Source organism: Aegilops tauschii, chromosome 6 (assembly GCF_002575655.3).
Source record: "Aegilops tauschii subsp. strangulata cultivar AL8/78 chromosome 6, Aet v6.0, whole genome shotgun sequence".
NCBI classification, from domain to species: Eukaryota; Viridiplantae; Streptophyta; class Magnoliopsida; order Poales; family Poaceae; genus Aegilops; species Aegilops tauschii.
Window position 1 is genome coordinate 474,246,162 of NC_053040.3, and position 17,223 is coordinate 474,263,384.

Sequence of the window (17,223 nt, forward strand, 5' to 3'; positions counted from 1 at the left end):
CACTCTCAGGAGCCAATGGTGGAAGTTGCTGCCCTGTCACCGTGATGGTTCTAGAATTTGAAAACTGCACAAAACATGGCAAGGTACAATAAATTTGTTCCAAGTTGTCCTTAGTTGATATATATTGGTGAATACCTTTACGCAATTTCTATTATTCGCTTTTGTGGGAAAAAATAATTAGCTTCAGTCGATTCTCCGGCTCTGGCTGGCCGAAATTCTTTGACCCGGAGACACGCAAGATTCTTTTCAGCAATATCCTTGCCAAATCTCTTTGTCAACGAGGAGTTTGGTGGTGCGAGGCCAACGGACATTATACATATGACCGCTGAGACTAAGGAGGGCTACAGATTTCAGACAGTTGTGGAATGCATGGTATTCGGCATCAGTCTCTGATGATCAAACTTACAACAGGCTATGAAGAATAGTGAAAACAATGAAGGGAAATCAACTTAGTCCATGATGGACGGATGGATGCACTCTATCCACTACCTGTTAGAGATTCTTAATAAAATGGAATCTACCAACTGGAAGATGAGAGAAGAAATAAACTGCATTTCCACAACATGATGAACAACCAGATAAGAGAATCAAACCCCAAGTGAGCTTGCATTGACGATACAAACGTCGTGTGGTAACTATTGTATTGTCACCATCAGTTACATGGTTATTAGTTTTGGTGGAACAACAGTCATTCTGAACTACACCGGAGTGCAATCCAATTTAACACAAACTGAATACTTACAGATTAAAAAAGGGTGGCATACTCTGGCAGTCAAACAGGGCACATAGGCTCAATTTCCATTGTACATAGTCATGTCCTCACCCAATTTCTATTTTCCAATAATGGAAAGACGACAATGTTCTGACCAACCATGACGCATTTTAAGACTTCGACCAATTGGAAACTGTTTTCGTGAGTTGCACTGATCAACCAACGCAACCAGAACATGATGAAATGCAAGAAACTAAATCTAGCGATAATGGCCAACACAGGACCACCATTACAGACTAACAAAAGGCTTAACACCTACATGACGACCGAGGACACATCTTTGTAGCCATTAATGGTGGAAGCTCCAGGGCCTCGTGCGTTAGGAGGATCCTTCTGGAAACTGAGATCTGCAGAAAACATGAAAGTGTACGATAAGTTTGGTACCAAGATGTTTTTGTTCAATCGTGCCAAAGATCAGCAGCCAGTATCATAACAACCCCTGCCGTTATGTATCTGCAGATATCAAATTTGAGATGTAAATTCAGTGGCTGTATCTGCGGACACATCTAACTTTTTTTAAATATGTACCTACAGACTGAGACTGACAAGGATCGGAACAAAGACGGGAAGTTTCTGACTTTACAGAAGCAAAGACGTACAGAACCAGTTTCAAGACCAAGAAGAGATCAAATGAACATGTTCAAAGCAAAGAATATGAAGTGAAATTTAGGCATACACCGAACATTCAAGCAGCAACATGACTATTTCTTCAGACCTAAATGACCACAATCCTTACATGGTCAGAATACAATCCAATGCTAAATACAAGAGATCACCATCGTTATATCAAACAAGGCAACCTAGGATGAGGTGAACTAAGTGACTGCCTTGGTGTCCTTGGACACGTGCGTGGTTGGCGACTTCGTCGGGGATGACGAGGCAGATGGGTGTCCGAATCTCGCAGGATTTGAGGGTGGACTCGCGGCGAGTTCATGAATTACAATGTCAGGCCATGCATGGCCAGATTGTAATGGTCCGGTAGAGGCTACTAGACAAATATCCAAGTCCAGTATTATCCATTCATAACTTGCAATCTGAGTGCGACTACGACAGTTGATGCTAATATGCTCACGAAGATCCATTTATGAACTCCTACGAGTTTATTCCTTGTTTGGTCATAGTGGGGATGTAAACCGGGTCCCCACTTATCGGTCTAGTAGTTCAATAAAGCTCTTTTTGTGGGAAAATGAACTATCGAGTTAAGTAAATCTAACTAAACGGGCCTTGCAGCGTCATTTGTCGCGCCATTGACATGCCTAGGTCATAAATATTATACCAGGGGGAAATTGTATTTTTCTTGTCTGAGTTAACACCATTAGTAACCAAAATTGATGGAATTTCATATTAGGAACAAAACTTCGACCATGTGTCAAATAGGGAGGATTTTATTTTTTCAGGGCCAAATAGGAAACCACATTTTTATTCAGGGTCAAATAAAGAATACTCTAAAGAAGGAAAATATAGAATCCTTAATGAATTTATCACCGCAAGTCCACAACCACCATTTCACCTCCTCAAAGACTCATTGTGGCGAGAAAGAGCGGAGTGACTGGGAAGAGCATTAATGAGATGGTAGGTTTTCGATGGGTGTTTGATGGTTGTCTATCCTTGAGCAGTGTGTTTTTTCAACAAAGAGAGTAATGGAAATTATATACAGACTAACAAACAACCTAGAAAGACACATGTATTTTTTTCAAAAAGGAGGCTTGACCCTCGGCCTCTGCATCATTAGGATCCACACATACATGTGCTAGAACATTGCACAAACAACCGAGGAAAATAAAAATACAGAGAAGCCCCTAGAGGTCCCTGAGCGACGGCCATCTCGCCATCAGCCTTCACCGCTGCCAGAGAAGAGAAGCAAACCACGAACTGAAAAGCACATTTGCAGAAGGCTCCTTTCATGGACCTCAAGAATGTGAAGCTAGAGGCGGTGACAATGACGTTGGGGAACATCGGCTGGAAAAGACCCCCGTACTTCTCGAGCCCAAGATCCACCTCGACTGGAAATCGTAACTTGTATTCTCGAGCACGAACACACTCAATGAACATGGCATGTTTAGAAAGAAGCAGACAATCACATGTTGCATATTACTTACCACAATCCAGAACAACACTAGACAGGTGCATGAAACATCTTACCACAATTACATAACCGGTTCAGGCCTGGCACTAAGTTCATGAGATGAGCAAAAGTGCACTAGGACTACCACGGCACTTCAAACCTCGACATGTTATGATTTATGACAACATCCAAGCAACAAGCTACACAGAAATACATAAGAGTTCATATGAATAGGACACTAGTAGACGAAACACCACAACTTCATGGCACTAGATCCGAGGGCCTCAAGTTTGAATAACGGGGATGATCTGATCATATATAGATCGAAATTGAACCCTGCATAAACAACAAAGGACACAATGAGCACATGAAGTCTCGTACCGGAAGGAATGCAGGGAATATTATGAGAAATTTTGTTGGTTGATCTAGCTATCAGAATGTTGGAGTTAAACACGTCTCCGTCTTCTAGCCGGCTCGGACTAGGAGTCAGTCACCTAATAGGTTTATGTATAGGCTAGCTATACTAGTATATATATGGAACCACCCCTTATAATCTTTGTACCGATCAAGATCAAATCAATACAAAGAAAGTTTAGGACCGATACGGTCCTGTGGCCATCCAAATCGATCAAATGTTCGTGTACGTAGCCTGCGCCGAGTCGATCAAAGTACAGATCGATCAAGTGTGCGTACGTGCTCGTATTGTGTCCCGGCTAGAGGTGCTAGTGCTTAGTACTAGTACACGTCAGGAAGGATCGATTGGAGATAAACTAGCAGGAGGATAGCTTTGTGTTGCGGTGCACCTCGACGTAAAAGCACTTCGTCGAGTTCGTCAGTGAGCTTCGTTCGTCATCGTCGTTCGTCGTCAGTCATATTGCCGTCACCGGAAGTACTCGGCGTCGGGACTGGGCCAACAATTGGTATCAGAGCAAGGTTGATCTTCTAGTAACGGAGGATCATGGCGGACGACGAGAAGAACAAGCAGCTGGCGGAGTACTCCGGCGCGGCTAAAGTATTTGCTGCTCCGGCGAGTTCGTCGTACCCATGATTTGATCGCGAGAACTTCGGGGTGTGGAAGGCCCTCATGGAGTGTGGCCTCCGCGCCAACGAGCTATGGGACGCGGTCGACCCAGGAGGCGACACCTTCAAGAAGGAGGGAGCCGAGCACCGGAAGGATCGGCAGGCGGCGTCGGCGATTTACTCGGTGATGCCGATGGATGTCCTCCAGCACCTAATCGCCAAAGCAACGGCGAAGGAGGTGTGGGATACGCTGAAGCTCATGTTTGAGGGACACACCCGCGTCAAGCAAGCCAATCTCCAAACTCTCCTAAGGAACTACGAGACTTTGGTCATGGGCGACGATGAGTCCGTGGATGCGTTTGCTTCACGGGTGGCTACTCTCGTCAATCGGATCCGCGCGCTTGGAGAAAACCTCACGGAGGCCTCGGTTGTCTGGCGGTTCTTGCGTGCAGCCCCTCCCCGGTACCTGCAAATTGTCACGGCGATCGAGCAGTGCGTCGATCTCGCGACTCTCTCCATCGACGATCTTGTCGGACGGTACAAGGCTCACGACGAGCGGATGCGGTACAGTCTTGGGGACGGGAGGAACGACGAGCTTGTGATGCTCACAAGGGCGCAGTGGATCGCTTTGTCAAAGGAAAAGCAAGGCGGATCCACGAGCAGCAGCAAGAAGAAGGGGAAGCAGCGTTCGGTGAGAAAGAACTTCGCCGACTCGGACGCGGACTCGGACGACGACTCGGAGGATGAGGCTGCACCACCACCGAGGAGAAAGTTTGACATCAGAAAAGTGAGGTGTTATAACTGTGGCCTCCTCGGCCACTTCAAGGCTGACTGCGAGAAAGCACCGAAGCAGAAGGCGCTCATAGCCCAGCAAGGAGATGATAGTGACATGATGTTGATGTGTGAACTCGTGGACAAGCAGGATCCAGTTCTTCAAGAGCCGGCTAAAGAAATTGTTGTGCTCGTGAAAGAAAAAGTTCACCTTCATAATCATGGTTCGGAAACTCGTGTCGATGCTACTGATGCGGGAGGTGACTCCGAAACTTACGTCGATGCTACAGACGTAAGTGCTAACTTTGCTGGATCGGATACAGCGAAAGCAGCGTGTGCTCGACCATGGAGAAGCAGTCTTTGTGTTGGTCAACTGGAGGAGAGGCCCGTAGGCGGCCGCAAAAGCGACACAAAAGACAATGACGTAATGGCGTACATGGCGCCAGATGTCCACGAAAACAACTCGGCAAAGAGCGTTGCAGGCGGTCGCCAAGTAGCGAGTCGGGGCGAGCGAGGCACACGCGTTCTGTTGCAAAGCCCAGCCATGTGTGTCGGAGGGCGCAGCCTAGCAAAGGACGGGTACCCAGAAGAAGCCAATCACTCCAGCGAGTTGGGCGGTGGTGGCCACTGCAAGCTAGCAGCTCAAGCATCACCACGTGGAGGCATGGTGCATGGGCCAGAACGTGGGCAACATCCAGAGGAAGGAAAAGACCCACTTGGGGAAGTGTCTCATGGTTCATACGTGGTGGCACCTGAAACTTTACTACGTGTAAATGATGCAGCACCAATCTCATGCGCAGGGGGTGCAGTAGCATCACTTGGTGGTGGCCAGTCAGCAAGTATGTCCAGTACTCTATTTGTCAGCCTAGAAGCGAGCATCGGTGGTGGCTCGCAGTTGCTAGCAGAATTGTACGCAGAAGATGACGTCACTTCGGCACCTATGTCGCCTCCGAAAGTACTGGAGAAAACGACACGTCCATCTACAACCGAACATCTACAGCCGGAGTTACACCCATATCCGGAGAAATTTCTTCGGATGATTAACCCGATAATGGTGAACGGGAGTGGGCGACGGTGTCTAGTAAGCCCCGAGGAACCGGTGGAATTTGTGGACGCAAATACAAAGGAGTGTTGGCGTCATGCTATGATAGAAGAGTTGGGGTCGATCCATGACAATAATTCATGGGAGCTTGTGGATCTTCCCAACAATGAAAAGGCTATGGAGCTCAAGTGGGAATTCAAGGTCAAGAAGGATGTTGAAGGGTGCATGAAGCACAAAGCGAGGCTACTAACCAAAGAGTATGTGCAAGAGGAAGGTGTGGACTTCGAAGAAGTGTTCATTCCCATTGCAAAGACGGAGTCGGTGAGATTACTCATCACTCTCGCGGCTCAGGACTCATGGAAGGTACATCACATGGATGTAAACTCTGCGGTTTTGGATGGCGAGATAAAAGGAGATGCGTATGTGAATCAACCATCAGATTTCATCAAAGAGGGAGAAGAGCACAAGGTACTGAAGTCACACAAAATCTTGTATGGGCTATGGCAAGGACCTCGGGAGTGGAACATCAAACTTGGTCGGACATTGATTTCTCTTGGATTTGAGAAAGCCCCACTAGAGCATGCAATGTACAAGCGAGGTGAAGGAAGGGATCGTCTACTAGTTGGCATCTACATCGACGACCTATTGATTACTGGAGCAGATGAAGAGGTGATTGCAAAGTTCAAGTTACAAATGAAGGAGATTTTCAAGAGGGATGATCTAGGTCTTTTGAGCTTCTACCCCAGGATAGAGGTACATCAAAAGACAGAGGAGATCACACTATGCCAGGAGGCATACACAAGGAAGATACTTGAAAACCGTGGCATGAAAGATTGCAATCTAATTGAAGCTTCAATGAAACCTCGTCTTGAACTGAGCAAGAAGAGTAAAGCACCCGCAGTTGATGCAATAGAGTATATTGCAGCTGCCACTGCGATGTGTCAAGGTGTGTGGCTAGGGAGGCTGCACGGTGATCTCATGGATCGAGATCCGGAACAATTGGTGCTCAATGTTGACAGTGAGTCTTCAACATTTCTACGCGAGGATCCAGTGCATCATGATAGGGGCAAGCACATTGATACGGTGTATCGGTACATAAAGGACAGCGTGAAAGAAGGTAAGATGAAGGTCAACTACATTTGCACCAATGATCAACTGGCGGATATGCTAACCAAGACTTTGGACCAAGAGAAGTTCTTGAAGATGCGAAGAAGGATCGGCGTCGGAGCTGTGACGTGACGACGTCGTGTTTAGGGGGGTGATTGTTGGAGTTAAACACGTCTCCGTCTCCTAGCCGGCTCGGACTAGGAGTCAGTCACCTAATAGGTTTATGTATAGGCTAGCTATACTAGTATATATATGGAACCACCCCTTATAATCTTTGTACCGATCAAGATCAAATCAATACAAAGAAAGTTCAGGACCGATACGGTCCTGTGGCCATCCAAATCGATCAAGTGTTCGTGTACGTAGCCTGCGCCGAGTCGATCAAAGTACAGATCGATCAAGTGTGCGTACGTGCTCGTATTGTGTCCCGGCTAGAGGTGCTAGTGCTTAGTACTAGTACACGTCAGGAAGGATTGATTGGAGATAAACTAGCAGGAGGCTAGCTTTGTGTTGCGGTGCACCTCGACGTAAAAGCACTTCGTCGAGTTCGTCAGTGAGCTTCGTTCGTCATCGTCGTTCGTCGTCAGTCATATTGCCGTCACCGGAAGTACTCGGCGTCGGGACTGGGCCAACACAGAATGCTTGAATTCATACGAACTCTTCAGTTTTAGTCTAGCTAGCCATCAGGGCTTATTCTGAGAACTTCTTGTAATGGGACAGTAATGGAACATGAAACTAAGCAGAAGTTTTAACTTAAATTTGGTAGGAAACATTTTGGGTAGCGCTTACACGAAACAGCTATAGAGCAGGGTGTCAAACTGTCCCATTCGAATAAAATAATGTACACTTCAGATTTCTGCCTTCGGTACTACCTACATTAGTCAAGACCACCTTACATTACCTAATCAAGCATTCAGTTGAGGAAATTAATGCTTTCTGTTGCTGCGCTAACTGATAATTAAGCTCCCTACTCTTGTGCGTTGCTAACATGGGCATTCTGCTGCATGTAGCTACCAAGCACATGTTGCAGCTCTAGTTGTTTAGCCAGTGTTACCGTTGGGTTCCATCCACACCTATGGTGATGACAAGAAGCATCAATGCCACCATTAAACGTGCAACATTGTGGTTCCCAAGTATAGTACGGTGTCATGGTGGGCTATAAGGACGTAAAAAGTGGTGTGGATATATCGTCCTACTCTGCTTGGGGCTAAGATTTTTTTATCCAAGTATGTTAATGTATTGGTTGGCGACTGAAAGATAATAATGATGAAGAATGATGATGGCAACTTACATGCGAACTTCAACCTCAATTTTTTCGTAAGGCACTCCATGGGCACATAGAATCTTTAAAATACGGCGAACTATCACATCTTCCGGCGTGCAACATATAATTTTGACTACCTTGAGATGTGGTGATAGCAATGACTGTTCCTTTAAGTTACAACTTTCATCAGTTTTGCTCAAATGATAATCCTGTAGTAAACAAAATATTTTGCTTAGGTCAACAAATGGTAAATGGTAACTTCAAAGACAAGCTATCTTACTCTGAGAATATATATACCTCAGAACTTTCAAGATCAAGCTGAAGCTTAAGTGTCTCTAGAATTGGTGAGTGCTGGAGAAAGTAAATCAATCCAGTAAAATCATCACCGACACACCATTCATTGAGCAACAATGTTTTTAACTTCCTAAACACAGGGCGCCATTTCAAATCCATTCTGAAAATAGATAACTGGAAATAAAATGGAGAAGGTTAAACCACAATTCAAGATCTGAATTCAGAAGTACAAGCTCCTTTTTTAGATACGGAAGTACATGCTTTGAAAGCTTTCTGATGGCTCTCTTTTTGTATAGCAATTAACAGTTAGCATATACCACGATTTGTAACCCAAGCTGTACTATAATCTCAATCCTACATCTATGAATAGTACACATGACTAAATTATCCAGTAGCGGTATGCATAGCAACAAATGTGTTCAAGAAACATCAAGATTCAAGCATGTGAATTCTGGAAAACATGCAACACATGTAAGGAACAGGCTTGATAAGATTATATTGACAAATATCTTCATGCAGACATACATGGAATCTAGTGGATGTCAAACAACAATAGGAGGTGGCGAAAAGGGAGCATACCCGTGTCGGATCATATATTTTCAACTTCAAATTTGTAGCACCCGACAAACTTTGCAGAGCCACGGGATAGTTGGTTCCACCAGGTTGAGCATCACATCCCTCACATGTTTGACACTTTGGCTTATTTCAGTCAAATTACATGTTTGACTTAGCTCATTTGAAATGACTCCATACATGCTCCAAAGTACAAATAAATGTATATTGGGAACACACCTGTAGATGCGCAGAAATTTGTTTCGTCGTAACAGTGTCCATGTTCATGATTATCTTTATCTTGCTGGGCGATGCATCTGAAATGAATTAACAGATATAATTTCATATTATCGATTTTAAATCCAGAAGGCTAATCCCGAAGTGAAAGTGCTTGGGCCTAAGATGGGTAGTTACTTGCTCCAAGTATTTGAAGAGCATATAAAAACTTGCTCTCTAGGAAAGGTATCCATTTGAGTTGAGTGGTCGTTTTAGTTCCATCCTTTTGCTGTGCTACGGACTCTCCAACTTCTTTTCCATGTTGGGCTTTATCTCCAACACCTGCGTGTGCACAACATAATACTTTAATATTAGCAGTTTCATGTTTTCGTGCAATAACAAAGGAAGACAAGACTTATTTTACTTGACACAATTCATGTTACTACAACATTGAGAAAATTAATATAATGTTCTGGAAAGCATGCACCAAAACCAACGTCTCTAACTTTTACTACTATTACATATAGCTGATTTCCCGTGCATTACAACGGAGGCATACATATTCTAGTGATTAAACACCAATCGTATCCGACATATACCTTATACCCACCATATTCTAATGCATGAAGTGATTTGATCTGATTTGACCGAGTTAATGCAAAATATTTGATTTGATTTGATTGACTTAATGCAAAAGATTTGCTTTGATTTTCTTTTATTGCCCGTGTCCAACATATAGCTAGAACGACCGATTTGATTTGCTTGAGTTAAAGCAAACCTTACACCCACCAAGAGGGGCACTGCAAAATATTTAGTTTGATTTGATTGGATTAATGCATGATGTGAGCGAGGGGAGGCTTTACCAATGAACATACGACCACCTCACCTTAATAGTAGAGATTCATCAAAGCACCTATCTTTTGAACCTCTTAAACTTTTGCCAAAATAATGGCCGTTCTACATTGGGGGGGGGGGTTCAAACTCATGGCGAAAGTTTGACACAAAATTTGTGCTCTTGTAAACATGGAAGGAGAGAGTAATTATTTTCCTTGGTGAAGAAAAATAGATAGACATGAGAAATAATTCAAGGGAAGCAATGATATTTACTCTTACTCTCACTTTTTGTGCCAATCTATAAAAAGAAATCTACTTTGAAAGATGTATTGTACTCCAAAGATTATTTGGATTGGCCAAGTGAAAAGTTGTACGTCAATAGATTTTCAATGAACCATTAGATTATAGTGTTAAGTTATTTCGTACAAACTATAAGCATAAATACTTGGTCATAAGATGTTAATTTTGACCTTGAAATAGATACTTCATCCTGTTCAGCCTAAGAACTTTTACATCAAGATGTTGCCACATATTGTGAATGGTATTAGCATCAAGAGGCTTCTTCGCCAAAAAAGAGCACCAAGTTGAATAGATCTCTTCATTGTGTAGATTGTTGTTTCTGTTGACATCACTACTTAAAAAAATAAAAGACTTCTCAATGTCACATAAAAGAAGATGCATGTGCATGCAGTTGGAGACAAATAATTCATGAACATACTAATCACTTGAAGGTTTCTATGCATATCTTTGGCAGCTTCCAAGAACTGAAAGCCATTCAATTCTTCCATGTCCACTGCTGCCATGATGAAATCAACATCATGTGCTTTCTTTTCAAGAATACCGAGTGCTTCTATGGGACTTGTATATACTGCCACTGGAAAGACAAGATCAACTTCACTATCTAAATGTAACGACATCTCGGAACATGAGAATAAATGGTTTCCACGAAACATGAAAAGGTGTATATTTTCATAAAGATGAATATAGTTCCTCTTTCATGGGATGTAGAAAACCTTACCATAATAGTTCAATTCAGAGAGCATGGATTTTGCAGAGTTGGCATGAAACTCATCTTCATCAATGACCATCACGCTAAGTGCATCTGAGGGTCGTCCTTTTGCTCTTTCTGCCATGGGGTTTCTCAAAACTAGAGCTCTATTTGCTTCTATTTTTGTGTATGTGTGAATGTGGCAACTGGGCATTGGTGGCTATTTATAGCTCAACAGGGTTTCTTCCGTTTCGCATAGTCATATGTATAATATATATAAAAATAACATAATACATTACTATCGTTTTGCAAAAGAGCTAATAGCACAAAGTGGGCAGGTGTGGTCCAGGCATCCTACATGGTGACACACATGGTGGGATAGAATCCGACACAACAATAAATGAATCACAGCCCCCCCCCCCCCCCGAAAAAGAGTTACCACCAAATGTAGATTGGCCAATAACCACGAAAGTACTAGCTACATAATATGTTTCAAATATATACAAACCAAGCACACATATATGATCTGTTACACTTAAAGTAATAGAGAAAATCTATGTGTGCACTTGTATTTATATTTGTGTATAGTAGACATCGAATTCGAAAACGACAAAGCGTAATGACATAACACATTGTCGCACGGATGCGACGACAACGTAAAAACAAAACCACAATTATAACCACATTTTTCGGAGGAGCATCACTCAGCGGCGATTCTACGTGTAAGTTGTGGGGTCAGCTGACCGCAAAACCTTTTTTTGTATTGCAAGTTTAGTTATGTTTGTATTTGTGTAAAAAAGGACATTTAAAAGTGATTAGTGCACTTGAAACCACAACTTTTTGGTGCTGGCACCATCACTGGCTGAACTAATCAAAATGACAAAGTGATGTCGCATGGATGTGAACATAATGTAATGGCGAGATCAAAGTTATAACCGCATTCTCCTAAGGAGTTGTAATATTGTTAAACAATGAACTTAGAGTCAGTGTTTACGTGTGACCCTAAAATTTTAGAATTAAATAACATTGCTTTGAGTGGTGATTTCCTCCGTGAGGTCCATAAGTCTGCACGAGAAACAAAGTTTCAAACATAATAGAGTACTCTACTTTAAGTACTGGTTTATCATAGCCAAGCAGTCTAATTAACATGGTCTCCTAAATTGTGAATAGTGAAATTTTGTATGGACCGCTAGAAACTAGAATATTTACAAAATGTGTAGCGCCATTTGGATGGTCTGATGTCATTGGTCCGCGGATATCTGATATGGGTGGTCAGAAGTTAGAATGGATACAAAGTGGGTTGCAACCTTTGGACGATCAGATGTCATCGGTCAACCGATATCTAGTATGGATGGTCAAAAGTTAGAATGATTACAAAGTGGGCTGCATCCTTTGGATGGTCTGATGTCACCGGTCAGCAGATATCCGATATGGATGGTCAAAAGTTAGACTAGATACAAGTGGGCTGCACTCTTTGAATGTTTGTGATATCAGTTACACTACATTAACTATAAGGTTTATGTTCTCGCACCCCTCAACCACTAATGGTCTCAAATAAATGAATCTAGCTCTTGTTTTTAATCAAATCAGGTTGTGTAGATTCATGATTTCACATTTACGCATGAGATTAACTATAATGTTTATGTTCTCGCACCCCTCAACCACTAACGGTCTCAAATAAATGAACCTAGCTCTTGTTTTTAATCAAATCAGGTTGTGTAGATTCATGGTTTCACATTTACACATGGTGGTCTCTTTATGACGTGTGTCCAGTCATATTTCTCCATGCATGCAGCCTAAACAAGTGAATGTTTGTCACACTGGCTTTTGGTGTATATGCATACCACTTCCCAATGTACATTTTTCTTTTGAATTACTGATCAAACACCCTTATACAACTTCAAAGATATCACAGACGGAGACTCTATTATGTTTTCTTCTTTGAGAAACATAGTACAAAGGCAGACATTCACATACATGCATGAACACTCACCCCTATGAACGCACACACTCATAGCCCATCTCATGAGAACCTCCGAGAGACAAGACCGGAAAATCTTGGGACGGAATTTCTCCGACGAGCCAAAAAATAGATAATTATCATAATATTTCTTTCACAGATAAGGTAAGCATCATCACTGTCAGAAAAAAATGAGCTGAAACAATTCATTCGATAAATGCACAGTGACTCGTGTCTGTTGTATATTATAGTGTCGGATAGGAAACTATGGCACATATGTGTACTGCAGCTATGAATATATAAATGATGAGATGCTTTAATAAATATATATTTTTGTAAACACATGACCACCATTATAGTTCGGTACATTTAGAATCATGCAAAAACATCACAATGGCTGGGGCACCTGTCACCGTAATGAGGTAGGGTCATCGTCGGCATCCATGTCTGACGTGTACATGCTCAACCAAAAAAAGCAGTGCGGCTCGCCTCCACCATTGCTGACGGCGAGCTCGTCTACGTCTAGGTCACACCCATTCATGAACTCATAAGAGGCTATTCCTTATTTGGTCATAGTGGGGATGTAACAGGGGGGAAATTGTATTTTCTTGCCTCACTCAACACCATTAGTAACCAAAATTGACGGAATTTCATATAAGGAACAAAACTTCAACCATGTGTCAAATATGGAAGATTTTTTCAAGGACAAATATGAAACCACATTTTTATTCAGGGTCAAATAAGGAATTCTCTAAAGAAGGAAAAGAGTGAAACCTTAATGAATTTATCACTGCAAGTCCACAACCACCGTTTCACCTCCCCAACGAGAGTTGTGGTGAGAAAGAGTGGACTGACTGGGAAGAGCATTAATGAGATGGTAGGTATATTATGGTTGTCTATCCTTGAGAGTGTTCTTTTTCAAGAGGGAAGAGAGTAATGGAGATTGTATATAGACTAAACAATCTAGAAACACACATGTATTTTGTTCAAAAAGGAGGCTTGACCCTCGGCATCTGCATCATTAGGATGCACACAACCTATAGACATACATGTGCTACAACATTGCACAAACAATCAAGGAAAATAAAAATACAAAGAAGCCCCTAGGGGTCCCTGAGCGACAACCATCTCGCCATCAGTCTTCACCGTTGCGAGAGAAGAGAAGCAAACCATGAACTAAAAAGCACCTTCACAGACTCCTTTCATGGACCTCAAGAGTGCGCAGCTACAGGCGTGCCAATGATGTTGTGGAACATCGGCAGGAAAAGACCCCCATACTTCTCGAGCGCAAGATCCACCTCCATTGGAAATTGTAACTTGTATTTTTTAGCATGGACACACTCAATCAACATGGCATGTTTAGAAAGAAGCAGACAATCACATGTTGCATATTACTTAGCACAATCTAGAAACGACACTAGACAGGTGCCTAAAACATCTTACCACAATTACATAATCGGTTCAGGCCTGACACTAAGTTCATGAGATGAGCAAAAGTGCACTAGGACTACCGCGGCACTCCAAACCTCAACATGATATGATTTATGACAACATCCAAGCAACAAGCTACACAACAATACATAAGAGTTCATTTGAATAGGACACTAGTAGACGAAACACAACAAATCACATAAGAGTTCATAACTTCATATGAATAGCACACTAGTAGACTAAACACAACAACTTCATGGCACCAGATCCGAGGGCCTCAAGTTTGAAGAACGAGGATGATCTGATCATATATAGATCGAAATTGAACCCTGCATAAACAACAAAGGATCCATTGAGCACATGAAAGTCTCATACGAACTCTTCGGTTTTAGTCTAACTAGCTATCAGGGCATAATCTGAGAAATTCTTGTAATGGGATAGTAATGGAACATGAAAGTGAGCAGATGTTTTAACTTAAATTTGGTAGGAAGCATTTTGGGTAACGCTTACACGAAACAACCATAGAGGAGGGTGTCAAACTGTCCTAGTCCAATAAAAAAATGTACACTTCAGATTTGTGCCTTCGATACTACCTAAATTAGTCCAAACCACCTTACATTACCTAATCAAGCATTCAGTTGAGGAAATTAATAGTTTCTGTTGCTGCGCTAAGACCCCTACTCTTGTGCGAAGGTGAAGCAACTCGTTCACAAATCTGCTGGGGCCACTAATGGCGTCATAACTATTGGGGTCATCGCTGCGCAGTGCGGGCATAGACTTCCAAAGCATGCTCCATCGCTTAGCAAGAACACACGTCCGCACAGAGTCGTGGGAAGGTAGGAACGACATAAGATAGCAGAGAAGATCATTCGGGAGGGCCCCGCCCCCTGGCCAGAGTCGTTTCCATGGTTTCCTCGCCATTAAGCCTCTCTGACATTATGTCAAAAAGGTTGCCTACGCCGAAGCTATAGAGGTGTTGGATGTGGTGAGTCAGTGAGTGAGACCAGCCAAATGGAGAAGATACACAATAATCATGAGCTGACCAGATTAGCTCACCTGCAGCCGCCGCTAGTCATGCTCCTCCACCACCACCTCCTCCTCCTCCTTGACAGTGCTCAGTTCTCCAAGCAACGCAAGAGGGGACTCTTCTCTCATGCCTTCTCACCTATAACTTGGTGGGGCAGGAAAACAGAGAATGTCGAAGGAAGGGATAAAGAGAAAGTGATGGGTGTTTGATGGATGTTGGTTGTTCTTATAGAAAAGAACTTGTATTTAATACCAGGAGGGTCTCGAAGGACCCAGAAAAGCTGCTTTAGTAATAATGTTGGCACAATATGAGAGCGGGCGAACCGAAAGCAGCGAGAAATGGTCCAAATTATCTTGTCATTCACTATATCATGGGATATGTGTCATCCTCTCTTCCGGAGAGAGCCAAATGAGAAAATACAACACTGAATACACGTCATGGTTTATAATTGACAAGATGGGTGGGACCATCGCATTATGTCATAGGCGTGTTAATGAATGCTGAGGTGAAGGACAAAGGCTCCATGGTTGGATGGTACTTATCAATTTAACCATGTGAGCATAACGACAACACTGCACCAACCTTGTTCTATCTCATGTGACCGGGTGCGTATCGCCTGAGATGGAGGAAGGTGGAGCAACTACTCCATGGAGGGGTTACATATTTACTTATTCTGGGCCGGATGCGATTGGATCCACATTTGTTTGAGGTGTGTGTGTGTGCGTGTGCGTGTGATGGACCGAAGGAGTGCTGACACATGATAGGGCAAATGGCGTGGTTTGTGAGTAAAACTTCCATACATGTACACCATCACACAAACCGTAGCCTTCAATGGCGAGCTTGCCCGTGTAGTTGTCCAAATTAGGAAATATGAATATAGAGTAACACATCGTGGAAGATGAACTTACCTACATTGATTAGGTTGAGGGTGGCTAGGAGTTCAGGTTGTGTTGGTGCATGGGTTCAGTGTGGCGTTTGAATATCCGAGTCTTGTGTGCACAGTTCCTTGGTCCTCACAATCTTATATGTTTACTAGCTGACCCGTTGTGCCAATTAGCGCAGAGACCAACAGAAACCTAGAAGTTAAGCAAACTATTTAAAGGATTTTTTTCTCAACTGTGTGCTAACGATTACGCTTGTGAAGTGTTTCTATTTGCCTTAATGGCGATAATTTCCCATAGCTTTCTTTGCAGATTTGTTTTTGATGCTCCGACCTTCCCTTGTATGGTAAATGTGACAGAAAAACAACAATTGGGAAATTAGGTGTACCATTTGAAGGAATTTTCTCGTGAATATCCTATAAGTAATTATATTTGTATTACCTTTGTAGGTGCCTTGTATATTTAGCAAAGACGGACAACGGAGATTGTTGCCTAAGTGTTTCGCTGGCCAGGCAGGGCAACCCAATGACCTGATTGACAGAAAGTCCAACCGCAATCCCCACCCCCCCCCACCCCAACCGACCTCAGCCATCAGAACCATGTTCCCCTCCCAACCAACCCTCTAACTGGCAAGGCCGCATCATCCAAAGGCCGGGCAGAGATCATAAAACACGCCTACAATACCATAAAGTTAAGCAATCTATGGGAGGCATGTATAGTAGACATTCTTTTAATGAATACCTTTTGCTCGTGATGAAAACTTGAGCATCTCTGATTGGCGCAGAGACCTAATCCTCTGGCAGTATCAACTCCTATGGCAATATGGCACAATTCTCGAGTTATTTTACCCTCTCCTTCGTTTGCATTCAAACAGTATCAGGAACCATCCTGGTTTAATGATCGTTGCTCATGTCCTTCTTTAGCCGGCCAGGGCAACCCAACCGTCGGGTCAATAGAGGACGATCACACCCTTCCCCCCTATGGTACATGAATTGAACC

The 17,223-nt window shown here is 43.0% G+C and overlaps 1 protein-coding gene and 1 long non-coding RNA gene across 5 annotated transcripts; both read right to left on the reverse strand.

The window, feature by feature from the left end:
• Window positions 1–2,842: 2,842 nt before the first annotated feature.
• On the reverse strand, window positions 2,843–11,276 carry LOC141026305 (uncharacterized). Of its 4 annotated transcripts, none has more exons than XM_073502553.1 (8): window positions 10,956–11,276; window positions 10,656–10,811; window positions 9,302–9,445; window positions 9,128–9,204; window positions 8,915–9,028; window positions 8,339–8,509; window positions 8,069–8,250; window positions 2,843–3,173 (listed from the first exon to the last, which is right to left on the reverse strand). In XM_073502553.1, the coding sequence occupies exons 1-8, from the start codon at window positions 11,137–11,139 to the stop codon at window positions 3,122–3,124; spliced, it is 1,080 nt and encodes a 359-aa protein (XP_073358654.1). In that variant the 5' UTR covers window positions 11,140–11,276; the 3' UTR covers window positions 2,843–3,121. The 4 variants fall into 4 exon arrangements, with proteins under 4 accessions (XP_073358654.1, XP_073358653.1, XP_073358655.1 ...); XM_073502552.1 differs by having other exon boundaries at window positions 8,915–9,034; XM_073502554.1 differs by lacking the exon at window positions 10,656–10,811 and having other exon boundaries at window positions 8,915–9,034; window positions 10,956–11,271.
• A 2,967-nt stretch (window positions 11,277–14,243) lies between these two features.
• Window positions 14,244–15,656, reverse strand: LOC141026306 (uncharacterized). The gene is made up of 2 exons (XR_012188210.1): window positions 15,373–15,656; window positions 14,244–14,645 (listed from the first exon to the last, which is right to left on the reverse strand). It is a non-coding gene; the product is annotated as an uncharacterized lncRNA (long non-coding RNA).
• Window positions 15,657–17,223: the final 1,567 nt, after the last annotated feature.